At 41.5% G+C, this 12,910-nt stretch overlaps 1 protein-coding gene across 5 annotated transcripts in view; it reads right to left on the reverse strand.

Moving 5' to 3' along the window:
• RNGTT (RNA guanylyltransferase and 5'-phosphatase) overlaps positions 1-12,910 on the reverse strand; it is a 185,938-nt gene that overhangs the window by 35,434 nt on the left and 137,594 nt on the right. For all 5 annotated transcript variants that reach the window (XM_054722343.1, XM_028132476.2, XM_054722345.1 and 2 more), the window contains one exon: positions 3,243-3,309. In XM_054722343.1, the coding sequence (XP_054578318.1) occupies positions 3,243-3,309 (67 nt within the window). The remainder of the gene's footprint in view (positions 1-3,242; positions 3,310-12,910) is intronic.

Raw genomic sequence — 12,910 nt, forward strand, 5'->3', positions numbered from 1 at the left:
TGTTATAACTGTTCTATTTTTATTAGTTATTGTTAATCTCTTACTGTATCTGATTTAGAAGTTAAATTTTATCATTTGCATGCATGTATAGGAAAAAACATCCTATATAATATAGAGCTAATATGCTAATTAGACAGGACAGCCGAACATTCTTCTGGATGACCTTCCAGACGAAGCTGGGGCTGCAAGGGTGAGGCAAGAACGACCTTCCTGAATGACCAGTGGGCAGGGGGTGGGGCCAGCGCTAAGGATCAGCAAGCCAGCTTCTGGTTGAGTGGCTTTCCCCCCCTCCTGCTCAGTCACAAGCTGGGCTCACATATGGTGAGTGCAGCAGCAATGGTGGGAGCCTCTCCCACCTCTGCGGCAGGCGGGCAGTAAGGAGCGAGGGGTCCTGGACTGCTAGAGCCCCAGACTGCGAGAGGGATGTCTGAGTGCCGGCTTAGGCCCAGGGGGGGGCGGGGGGATTGGGCCTAAGCCGGCAGGTGGACATCCCCCAAGAAGTCCCGGACTGCGAGGGGTGCAGGCCAGGCTAAGGGACACACACCCCCACCCAGTGCACAAATTTTGTGCACCGGGCCTCTAGTAGTAAATACAGGGTTTGGTGTTATCCATATTTTCAGACATCCGCTAGGGGTCTTAGAACATATCCCCCGTGGATAAGGGAGAACTACTATGTTGATTAAAAAATAACTGCCTCAGAATAATGGTTATATTCCTTACTTTTCACATATGGTAGCTGTGTGGAATTTATAGTTAAAATACAGAAGACATTTCTTAGCTGTTCTGCAGTGTCAAAGTGGAAACTGTCTGACTCAGCCTTGCAGTCTCACACACTTCTTTGGCTGTCAGAACTGGAAGAGGCAACTAATACCAAGCCCTGCGGGGAGGACAGCCCTGTGGCCTTGAGACTGTTCATAACAACCCTTGAGTTGATTAAAAGTGATGTTGACAGGCTTCAATCCCTCTTGGTTTTATGGATTTTGGCTGCTAAGTGAAGCCTTCAGGACTAGAAACCTATGAGAATAACATTAATATTTTTACTAGACTGTGAAATGTTCTAGAAAACAACATAGAAAAGCGGATCTAAAATGTAAACTATTGCTTAAACTTGAACATGACTTTAAAAATAAACCATAGATAATATGAATAATATTACACACATACACACACAATTAAGATAAAGGTATTATTCAAAGACAGGCAGAAACAAACCCCCTCCAAACTTAAGGACTTCTGAAAAACTTCTGACAGCTTGAAATAGGAATTAAGTAAAATGTTATTTTAATCAAAACTTCCCTTTTGAATTTCAGATTGCATATAAAGGTATAATAAATCATGTATCTTAAGAAAAGCCTAAGTCACATACAGCCCAATACAGTTAGAATCAATATATATCTCAATAAAGTTGAAAGAAGTTAGTCTTGAAAGAGGGTGAAACCTGCTTCACTTGTAGCACAACACTAGCTGTGGGTATGTGAGGCAATTCCTTTCTTACCCTATATTACAACTTATTATAAAACTAGGGGCCCGGTGCATGAAATTCATGCATGGGGGAGGGGGGGTTTCCTCAGCCTGGCCTGAACCCTCTCCAATCCGGGACCCTACGAGGGATGTCTGACTGCCAGTTTAGGCTCAATCCCTGTGGGCAGTCGGACATCCCTCTCACAATCCAAGACTGCTGACTCCTCTCCCTCACCTGCCTGCCTGCCTAATCGGCCCTAACCACTCTGCCCACCTGCCTGATCACCCCTAATCACCCCTAACCCTTCTGCCTATCTGCCTGATCACCCCTAACCGCCTCTGCCTGCCGGCCTGATCACCCCTAGCCGCCTTCCCTGCTGGCCTGATCACCCCTAACCACCCTCCCCTGCCTGCCTGATCACCTAACTGCTCTCCCCTGCCAGCCTGATTGCCCCTAACTGCTCCCCTGCCGGCCTGATCGCCCCTAACCACCTCTGCCTGCTGGCCTGACGCCCCTAACTGCTCCCCTGTCAACCTGATCACCCCTTACTGCCTCTGCCTGTGGCCTGATCGCCCCTAACTGCCTCTGCCTTGCCACCGCCACCATGGCTTTGTCCAGAAGGACATCCAGAAGATGTCCGGTCTAATTAGCATATTACCCTTTTATTAGTCTAGACTAAGGCCCGGTGCACAGATTCATGCAACAGTGGAGTCCCTTGGCCTGGCCTGCACCCTCTCGGAATCTGGGACCCCTCGGGGGATGTCAGAGAGCTGGTTTCAGCCCGATCCCGGCAGGCCAGACCGAAGTACCCCTGTGCACCAAGCCTCTAGTACATATATAAGACCTTTGGTTAATCTCTTCCCGCACACCCCCCTCCCTCTTCCCTCTGAAATTCATCAGTCTGTTCCATGTTTCCATGCCTGTGGTTTCTGCTCCTGCATTGAGCATCTGCCCCCTGGTGGTCAGTGCACATCATAGCTACCAGCCGATTAGCCGGTTGCTTAGGCTTTTATATATAGAGATAGATTCTAGACCAGTGATGGGCAACCTTTTGAGCTTGGTGTATCAAACTTCGCCAAAAAACTGAGCATAACTCGGGTAGTGTGTCACTTTCAGGAAAAAACTAACTCCAAGACTCTAGTCGCAAATGTTTCATCCTCAAGAGCAGCAAATGTTTCATCCTCGGCATGCGGCCACGTGTCATCAATGGCTACGCGTGTCAGTGCTGACACGCGTGTCATAGGTTTGCCATCACGGTTCTAGAAAATGTACATTAATCTATAATGACACAATCAGATCAGTGGTCACCTGAGGACTAAAAGGGAAAAAAGAAAGGCAGGGGAGGGACAAGGATTTTAAAGGGGCACAGGGAAATTTTGGGGGTGATGATTTCAGAAATGTGAGCATGTCAAAATTTATCAAATTGTATACTTTATATATGTACACTTTTTTTGTATGTTAATTACCTCAATAAAGCTGTCAAAATTTTAAGGGCAAAAGGAGTAATCTAAAAGATTCATCAGTGGCTCTAAATTTGACTCTTCTTAACTAATCACTGAAGTACTTTCATCAAAATCAACTCTACTATGGGCAAAAATATTTAAATAATTCTTTACAACACTGATTTACTTCTTCAGCAGAGATATGCAAAAGCAAATAAAAGTCATTATTCACAAACACAATATTTTCGATATGTTAATGGTTATTTGCAGATTTTTAGTGAGTTCTGAAAAAGTGAAGTACATCTAGGAAAAGTATACTGGAAAATGAACAATCATACCTTGATTTGTGCAAAGGGTCTTTCATAACCTCCAACATAAAGAAGTCCAACATTCTGAGGAAGCAACCTACAAAGAAATAAAATGCATTATTTTAAAAATACTCTTAAATGTAAGGTTGCGTAATCATCAAAGTTATATAATAGATTAAAAATAAAACAGATAGTAAAAAATGAATATCTATGCAATTATTGTCTTTTGGATAATAGACAGCAAAGAAATAATTATTTTTAAAAAAAAAAAAAACCCACCCAAGGACACTTTTTCATTGATTTTTAGAGAGTGTGAAAGGGAGGGGAGAGACAGAGAGAAACATCGATGTGAGAGAGACACATCAATTGGTTGCCTCCCATACTAGCCCCAACCAGGACCAGGGATTAAGCCTACAATGGAGGTATGTGTCCTTGACCAGAATTGAACCCAGAACCCTTCAGTCCGTGGGCCAACACTTTAAACACTGAGCCAAACTGGCTAGGACAAGAAATAATTCTTATACTTCAGAAAATAGTGGATACATGTTGAGAATGAAAACATAAATGTAGAACAGTCTAATACAGTGATGGCGAACCTATGACACACGTGTCAGCACTGACACGCGTGTCAGCACTGACACGCGTGTCAGCACTGACACGCATAGCCATTTCTGATGACACGCGGCCGCTGAGGTGGCCGCATGCCGAGGATGAAACATTTGCTGCTCCTGAGGATGAAACATTTGCGAAATAATGTTTTTTCCTGAAAGTGACACACTACCCGAGTTATACTCAGTTTTTTGGCGAAGTTTGACACACCAAGCTCAAAAGGTTGCCCATCACTGGTCTAATATATTACTAATTCTAGAAAAATTACTACATAGTGTCTCTGGGAAGCATTAAATAAAGTAATACATATATTTAAAAATACATAAGGATTCAACTCAGAACACACTCATTGTATGTCTGTACTTTGCACTATAGAATACAATCCTAAATAATTAGGTCCCAAAACCTAACAGGAAAACCCGACACATAAATAATTAACCCTAATGAAAGGTGGCCTCTAATAAGTGCTATTTATACAAGTATTTGCCATTGCAAAGTAGTGAAGTAAGAGGAACTTACTATGGAGGGAGCTGAAAACGTTTAAATAGGTGGGATTTGGGCTTAGCTTTGAAGGGTGGGTAAAGCAGAGGGAGAAATTAAGGAAAGTTCTGAGAATGTAGAAGATTTAATTAATACAAAGAGTAGACAAGTATGGCTGGAGTAAGGGATAATTTAGTTGGAGATGAAAATCCAAAGAAAGTTTGGAATGGATCATGAAGAATGCCAAATGCCCTATCTCCATATAAGCAATATGAAGTCATATTTTATAAGATGTACTTATTTCTTATAAAAATAATAAATGCACATGAAAATAAAAATCAAACTATATAAAGCTTAGAAAAAAAAATAATGGTTACCTTCCCTGAATCATCCCTCCCTTCCTATTCCTACTGCAAAGAGGTCCATCGTTCTAAACTGCATGAATACATTGTGAATGAAGAAATACCATCATTAGAACTGTGCTTGTGGAATGTGTAAGTAATGGTGCAAGGTAGGAAAAGAGCATAATTAAATATCCTTGTGTTTATTTCACCTATTATCACAAATCTTTTCCTAATGGACAGTGTGAGTAAATGGGCACAACATCAGACTTAACACTGTTCTACATAAATAAATAAATAAATAAAAATTGCCTATACCCCTGCCCAAAGTAACTAGGCCAACATACATCTCAGAATCTAGATAGTGAAAGTTAATAGCCTTTTATATTACACTAGAGGCCCAGTGCACGAAATTCATGCACCGGAGGTGTGTCCCTCAGCCCAGCCTGCACCCTCTCCAATGTGGGACCCCTCGAGGGATGTCTGACTGCCCATTTAGGCCCGATCCCACTAAACGGGCAGTCGGACATCCCTCTCACAATCCAGGACTGCTGGCTCCCAACTGCTCGCCTGCCTGCCTTCCTGATTGCCCCTAACCGCTTCTGCCTGCCAGCCTGATAACCCCCTAACCACTCCCCTGCCAGCCTGATTGATGCCTAACTGCTCCCCTGCCAGCCTAATTGCCCCTAACTGCCCTCCCCTGCTGGCCTGGTCACCCCTAACTGCCCTCCCCTGCAGGCCTGGTCCCCCCGAACTGCCCTTCCCTGCAGGCCCAGTTGCCCCCAACTTCCCTCCTCTGCCGGCCTGGTCACCCCCAACTGCCCTCCCCTGCTGGTCTGATTGTCACCAACTGCCCTCCCCTGCAGGCCTGGTCACCCCCAACTGCCCTCCCCTGCAGGCCTGGTCGCCCCTAACTGTCCTCCCTTGCAGGCCTGGTCACCCCCACTGCACTCCCCGGCTGGACTGGTTGCCCTCAACTGCCCTCCCCTGCAGGCCTGGTCCCCCCCAACTGCCCTCCCATGCAGGCCTTGTCCCCCCCAACTGCCCTCCCCTGCCAGCCCAGTCACCCCTAACTGCCCTCCCTTGCTGGCCTCGTCATCCCTAACTGCCCTGCCTGCTGGCCTGGTCCCTCCCAACTGCCCTCCCCTGCTGGCCTGATCACCCACAACTGCCCTTCCTTGCTGGCCATCTTGTGTCCACATGGGGGCAGCCATCTTTGACCACATGGGGGCAGCCATCTTGTGTGTTAGAGTGACAGTCAATTTGCATATTACTCCTTTATTAGATAGAATTCAAGAAATTACTCCTCAATAAAGCTATAAAAATTGTACAAATTTCATTTTTCAAATTCTGTTAATTCTATTAGAAAAAGAAATTCTACAACTGTTCATAGGGCATATAGTGAACTAAGTCAACGAATAATTCTAAATTGATCCAGCCTGACCATTCTAAATGGATAGTTGATTATTTGAAGAACTGCCTGTGTAAACACGGAGTTGAATAGGTTGGAAAGTGGATTTTAATAGGAAAAATCATTAAACACATATAGCTCTCTGCCTTGTTTGTTATCTAATGATCTCAAGAATTATTATATGGCTTACTTTTACCTACAAAAGAAGAGAGGGGAGAATGATTTATGTAGGGGTTAGCCTCAAATCTAAATATCTGGAATCACCCAAATCATCAGCATATCCATAAATTTTAATCACCTTGATACTGACCCCACGATGTATGTGTAAAGCACACTTGTTAAAAGGTTAAATGGAATAAAATTTTCATTTCCTGTATTGGGAGATTCTGAATCTTATTTTCCCTCTATTTTTGTGTACAAGTTCCTCGTGTATACTTCGAACAAGAATTTGACTGTGAAGTCTTCTTTTCCCCTGGGAAAATGTAGGAACATTAAGAAGCTGTTTCTGCAGAAAAAGAAGTACAAAAGATGCCTTGGAGAATAGAAACAGAAATTTAAACTGAGCGAATGTAATTCACAATATAATTTTTTTAGTCTAAATTATAGCACCATGTCACATGTTACCAGCTATTTCAGTAATAGCTATGATCAATCAAAAAAAAAAAATGTTGTTTTTTAAAATCACAGACCCAGAATGACTGAGAGTATTATATTCTATGTTGAAAAGAAATACTGCAAATCTGAATTTCAGCTTCATAGAAAGCTCCACAATGCTGACTGACACATGAACTAAGCAAAAATACAGAGAACTGCCTAAGTGTCTCACATATAGAATACACATTAAATTTGTCTTCTCTTTGCTATCAATTTTAACTTGAATACTCCTCTAGTAAATACTATATATGCATCCCTTTTCTTAAAATATGGATTGTGTAGCAATTGAATTACTATTCACTCATTGCTAGGCATGTACTAGCTATCTTTGTTTTTTAAAGTAATTCATTCTTTATCATTTTCATGACTTTATTTCTAAACTAGAGGCCTGATGCATGAAATTCCTGCACAGGTAGGGTCCCTAGGCCTGGCTGGCAATCAGGGCCAATTGGGGCCTTCCGGCTGCTGACCAGGGCCTCCCTTCTGCCTGCCAGCCGGGGCCTCCCTTCCCTGGCTGCCAGTTGCCGGTGGGGCCTCCCTTCCCCGGTTGCCAGCTGCCAGCCAGAGCCTTCCTTCATTCCGCGCTGCCCCCTGGTGTTCAGCACATGTCACAGCAAGTGACAGAACTCCCAGTCTAACTCCCATTGGAACACTTTGCATATTATCCTTTTGTATATATAGATATGAATCAGCCTATTTTGAGTTAGCCCAACAGACTGTTCCTGCCTTAATTGAATCATTATATTCTTTTGAGTAACTGCTGACTGGTTGTAGTTTGTAAAGTCCTTAAAAGAACTTTTTACCTAGCTGAATAGTTCATGAAAAAGAATTTGAACTATGACAATTCATTTTATCCTTTATTTTGATATCTATTCCAAGCACATTTATGTATAACTCATAATACTAGAACTATTTTTTAGCCACTTCAAATTTAAAAGTGACTGACTATATTTATCTTTGATATATGCCTTGCTCAACTAATAATTAAAAGTCAACAGTCCTGGCCCGGTGGCTCAGGTAGTTGGAGCATCATCCTGACACGCCAAAGTTGTGGGTTTGATTCCTGGTCAGGGTACCTACAAGAATCAATCAATGAATGTATAAATAAGTGGAACAACAAATCGGTTTCTCTGCCCCCCCCCCGCCCCCTCTCTAATCAATCAATAATTTTTTTAAAAAGAGGGAGGAAAGCAACAACTAAGAAGGGAAATTAGGTCAAACCTCATTCATCTTGGCTTTACCTCACCTTCTCCCTCTATGGAAACTGAATCATTTATTGTATGCCATTGATTTACAGTCTATGACTGACTCTGGGCCAGGAACCAGAGACCATCCTTGCCCTCAAGAGCCTTAAGGAGGCAGCATATTTGAGTAAACTACAAGAAACTTAGACAAACTGGCAAATTCTATTACAGTCATCTTGTGACTACTACAGACTTTAAACCCTGAAAGTCATGGCTTGCACGTTAAGTGCAATCTCACATGCTGCTTTATAGAGAATTCCTTTAGATGCATTATGACTCAACACTGGAACCACTAATAACAATATATACATTCAATGCCATGAAGCATCATCATATAGCATTTTATATTATAATCCCACACCTCTAGTACAGTGCCTGACCCAAGGTGGATAATCAATGGTTGCTTCATAAATAAAAAAAAAAAAAAAGAACAAAACAAACAATACACACCTCCTTAGGGAAGAACTAACTACTAATATTAAGTTAGCCTATAAAAAACTTGTGAAAGGTATTGCAGAATTTTAAATGAATTGATGTGAAACAAATTTATATGTAGATTACTTTGCCATAAAATATTTTAATATGCAAATCCAAACAGCTAAAGTTCTAGTATGATCTTAACAAGGTAAGTAGGATTCCTACAAATGAAATGACAGATTAGGCATAATAGAAGTAATAAGGTGCTTTATAGCTTCCTAAAATTCTTCTTCAATCCAGTTGTAGAAAAATAAAACTGAGGTATTTATGCAAAATTTTTACATGTTGCTGTATTACATCCTTAGTTGAAAATAAAACATCTGAAATCATCCTATATAATAAAGAGGTAATATTCAAATTGACCATCACTACAACACACAAGTTGGCCGCCCCCATGTGGTCAAAGATGGCTGCCCCCATGTGGACACAAGATGGCCGGCAGGGGAGGGCAGTTGGGAAGGACCAGGCCTGCAGGGGAGGGCAATTGGGAGGAACCAGGCCTGCAAGGAAGGGTAGTTGGGGGCGATCAGGCCTGTAGGAGAGGGCAGTTGGGGAGGACCAGGCCTGCAGGGGAGGGCAGTTGGGGGGGACCAGGCCAGCAGGGGAGAGCAGTTAGGGGTGACTGGGCCGGCAGGGGAGGGCAGTTAGGGGCAACTGGGCCTGCAGGGGAGGGCAGTTGGGGGCGACCGGGCCTGCAGGGGAGGGCAATTGGGGAGGGACCAGGCCGGCAGCGAAGGGCAGTTAGGGGCAACCAGGTTGGCAGGGGAGGGCAGTTAGGGGCAACCAGGCTGGCAAGGGAGGGCAGTTTGGGGTTACTGGGCCAGCATGGGAGGGCAGTTAGAGGTGACCAGGCCTGCAGGGGAGGGCAGTTAGGGGTGACCAGGCCCGGCAGGGGAGGGCAGTTAGGGGCCATCGGGCTGGCAGGGGAGCAGTTAAGCAACGATCAGGCTGGCAGGGAAGTGGTTAGGGGCAATCAGGCAGGCAGGTAGGCGAGCGGTTGGGAGCCAGCAGTCCTGGATTGTGAGAGGGATGTCTAACTGCCTATTTAGGCCCGATTCCAGGCAGTCAGACATCCCTCAAGGGGTCCCAGATTGGAGAGGGTGCAGACTGGGCTGAGGGACACACACACGCCCGTACACAAATTTCGTGTACCGGGCCTCTAGTCTGTGACGTAATAGTCAATAAATATGTTTTATAAATGTTCTGATTATGGCTAGTAGGGCCTAATTTATTTCTAAGATTAATCTTAAATAATATACTTCATATCCTAAAATTCTGTTTTTATTATAGAACTACCAACTTTAGGGCCTCCTTTCCCTTTCTAGCACGTAATACTCAAAACAACCTAAGACTAGGATTTCTGTGACAGAAATCTTGTTTATATATGAATTATTGGGATGGAAATGAGAATAAGAGTAGAGATGTAAAAAGACGTCAATAAAACAACATAAGCAATCCCAAATACTTTGCTTCATTTTTTCTTAGAGTACATGTTATTTATAAACTACTTACCAATGCTGCTTTATACTAGTAAAGTATCTACCAAATTTGTATTTATAGAAATTTTAACCATAGTTTAAAAGCTCTCCTACAATAAAAGTGAAACCCAAACTACATAGTTACCTATAAACTATGAAGAGCACAGTACTTTGAATTATAACCATAAAAAAGACTATTATAAAAACCTCATTAAAAAAAAACAAAACCACATACATGTACACAGTTTGAAATGAAATTTCTAATGGATTAAGCATATGTTGATACAAATAACTGAACACAAATGATGGTTCACTTTAAGGTTTTAATTCTCCATTCATCTCTCTTAGGGGAGGGAAAGAGAGTTATTGGGTGATAAGAGCACTATGAAAGGAGTGAATCCATTATACAAGGACTATTTGTAAGACAGACTTAATATATTAGAAATAACATTACTTATAATTTCTTTATAGGAATATTTAAGCTTAATTTTCTCCCCTTTTTATTTTTTCATTACATTTCCTTCTCATTGCTATTCCCCCAAAAGGGTGGTTTGCAGAAATAAATGAGAAAACGGAGCCATCATGATATTTAAAAAAAAAAAAAGAGATAGGAATAAAGAAAGAAAATTTATGCTTACTAAGTCAACAAGCAACACAATTAATTATACTTACAAGAAGTCCTCTTGCAACAATGCAAGTGTAGAAAAAACTTGATGCTTACAATGTCTTTCATCAGAGAACATGATATATCAGCATTCACATGAGAACATGGTGGTAACAAGTTTATATAGTTAGATGTATAAAAGAGAAGAGGCTGAAAAAGCTTCAATATAAAACTCTGCTATTAAAAGGCTTAAAGTCTAAGACAAGATCTCAGATTTATTCTCTGATTTCCTTATCACTCAGCAATTGAAAGTCTCTGCTTTCATAAATTCTGCCTCTTTCATTATGAATGTGCCATAGTCACCTCCATCTGAAATATCCTTCTTTTTCCAACAGTATCCATTTTTCCAGACATAGTTGCATGCCCCCTCCCGCATGAAGTCTACCTAGACTGCCCTACCCTCACTGATTTACCACTGCTCCAAATTCTTGCACAACATAACAACCTGTACCACATGTGTTGGTCCTTATATACTGTCATACACAGTTGACCACTGTTTCATGTGTGCATGTTTGATTACAGCTACATTGTTAACTCCCTGTGGGAAGGTGATATGTAATCTTTCTTCTATATCCCTCACATTGCTTATCATTATTTTAGGTATTCAATAAGATATTCAATAAACATTTGCAGAATGATAATAATTACACTAACAGCCAATATGTATTAAGGGATGTGTATCAGACAGCACCAATTAACTTGGATTAATTTAATCTTCATAATAACTCTATGATACAGGTTAGAATTAATATTAATAATTCTAATATTAACTACATTTTACTTATAAGAAAATTAAAGCTAAGTTTTGGGTAACAGCCAGGATCATAGTTCTGAACTTTCATCTCAAAGAAATACGCTATCCAGAAAAAAATGTGAAAACTATTAGACTTGGTACTTTGTGCTTTCAATCTATGAAAAGTTTCCTAAGTAGAAAGGGTAGAGAGGCCCAGCTGGTATGGCTCAGCAGTTGCGTGTTGACCCAGGAACCAAGAGGTCACTGGTTTGATTCCCAGTCAGGGCACATACCCAGGTTTCTCTCTAAAAAATCAATAGAAACATATCCTTGAGTAATGATTAAAAAAAAAAAGTAGGTAAAATGGAAAGGCTAACTACCCAACTAATGCTTCAAACTCATCAAATTGTTCTGGGTCCTTAAAGTCAGTGCCTCTATCACTACCTGAGGCTCACAGGCAAGTGCTATAAACTAGGCACACAGCAACCTGAACAGGTGAATTTCCTATTATAATAAATACACTTTATAGCTTCCCTCACATTAAAAAAATAACTATGGAATCCACCATTCTCTTCCTAATTTTATTAGGGGAATATAGTTATTAATGAAGAAGAAAATGATAGTGGCCTTATTTAAATAATACTAACTTACCTTCTCTTGTTAAGCTCACTGCGCACCCCTCACCCCCAGCAAAATTCAAAACTTATATTGTCCAACAAAAGATCCCAAGATCACGAAACTTAAAGTTTTAATTAAATGGAACAGTCCCTTGTTCAATTAGGGAATGGGTAAAAAGTTAGTTTTGTGAAATATGGGGTTGCAAACTAGGTCAATCCCTGTCATCACATTTTTCTAATTTAGAGAGACTTTGACGGCAATCCTTTTCCAAATCATGACAAATGCTATATTATCTAAAGCATTCACACCCTCTCCAAAGCACAAAAGGCCTTTGAGGCCATATGTACTATGTTTTATGTTGGAATAATAAACTCTATCCTCAAAAATATTATATTTTAGTGAAAGACACACACAAAAAATCAAGCTCCACAATTCAATGTATTAAGTTGAATGCACAGAAGAAGGACCAATGGACTCAGATGCAAGGGATCCACCAAGTAGGACTTCATCCACCAGTACATTTTCCTTCTTTCTCATCTTTTTTTCAGTAATATATTTGAATTGATGCCATAGCAATACATTTTGTAATGGTTGAGGTTTTTCTGGACTAAGTAGGTGTTCCAGGAAAGGCAGGTTAGGGGAAAGGAGGCAGCATTTCAGACTGTGCAATCCAAGGGCTCTGTTCTATGCCACAGTGATGAACTATTTCTTTTAAATTCCCTTTTTGCATCACTGGGTACAGGAGGGTTTCTGTAGTCAGCACAGTTCCTCCTAGTTAACTGGTTACCTCACTGACCACTGTCCTAAGGATCACAGTCCTGCTTTCTAGGGTTACCCCTAAACTTCAGAACATGCATTTTTGCTTTCATGCTGAGATCTGCTACTACTAGACACTTCCACACCTGCTTCTTTTTCCTCCTTCCCTGCCCTGGAAGCTATTGCTCAGGTCTCAGCTTTGGGCATGGAGACTCCAGCTCTAGCTTCTGGAC

Source organism: Eptesicus fuscus, chromosome 10 (assembly GCF_027574615.1).
Source record: "Eptesicus fuscus isolate TK198812 chromosome 10, DD_ASM_mEF_20220401, whole genome shotgun sequence".
In the NCBI taxonomy this organism is placed as follows: Eukaryota; Metazoa; Chordata; class Mammalia; order Chiroptera; family Vespertilionidae; genus Eptesicus; species Eptesicus fuscus.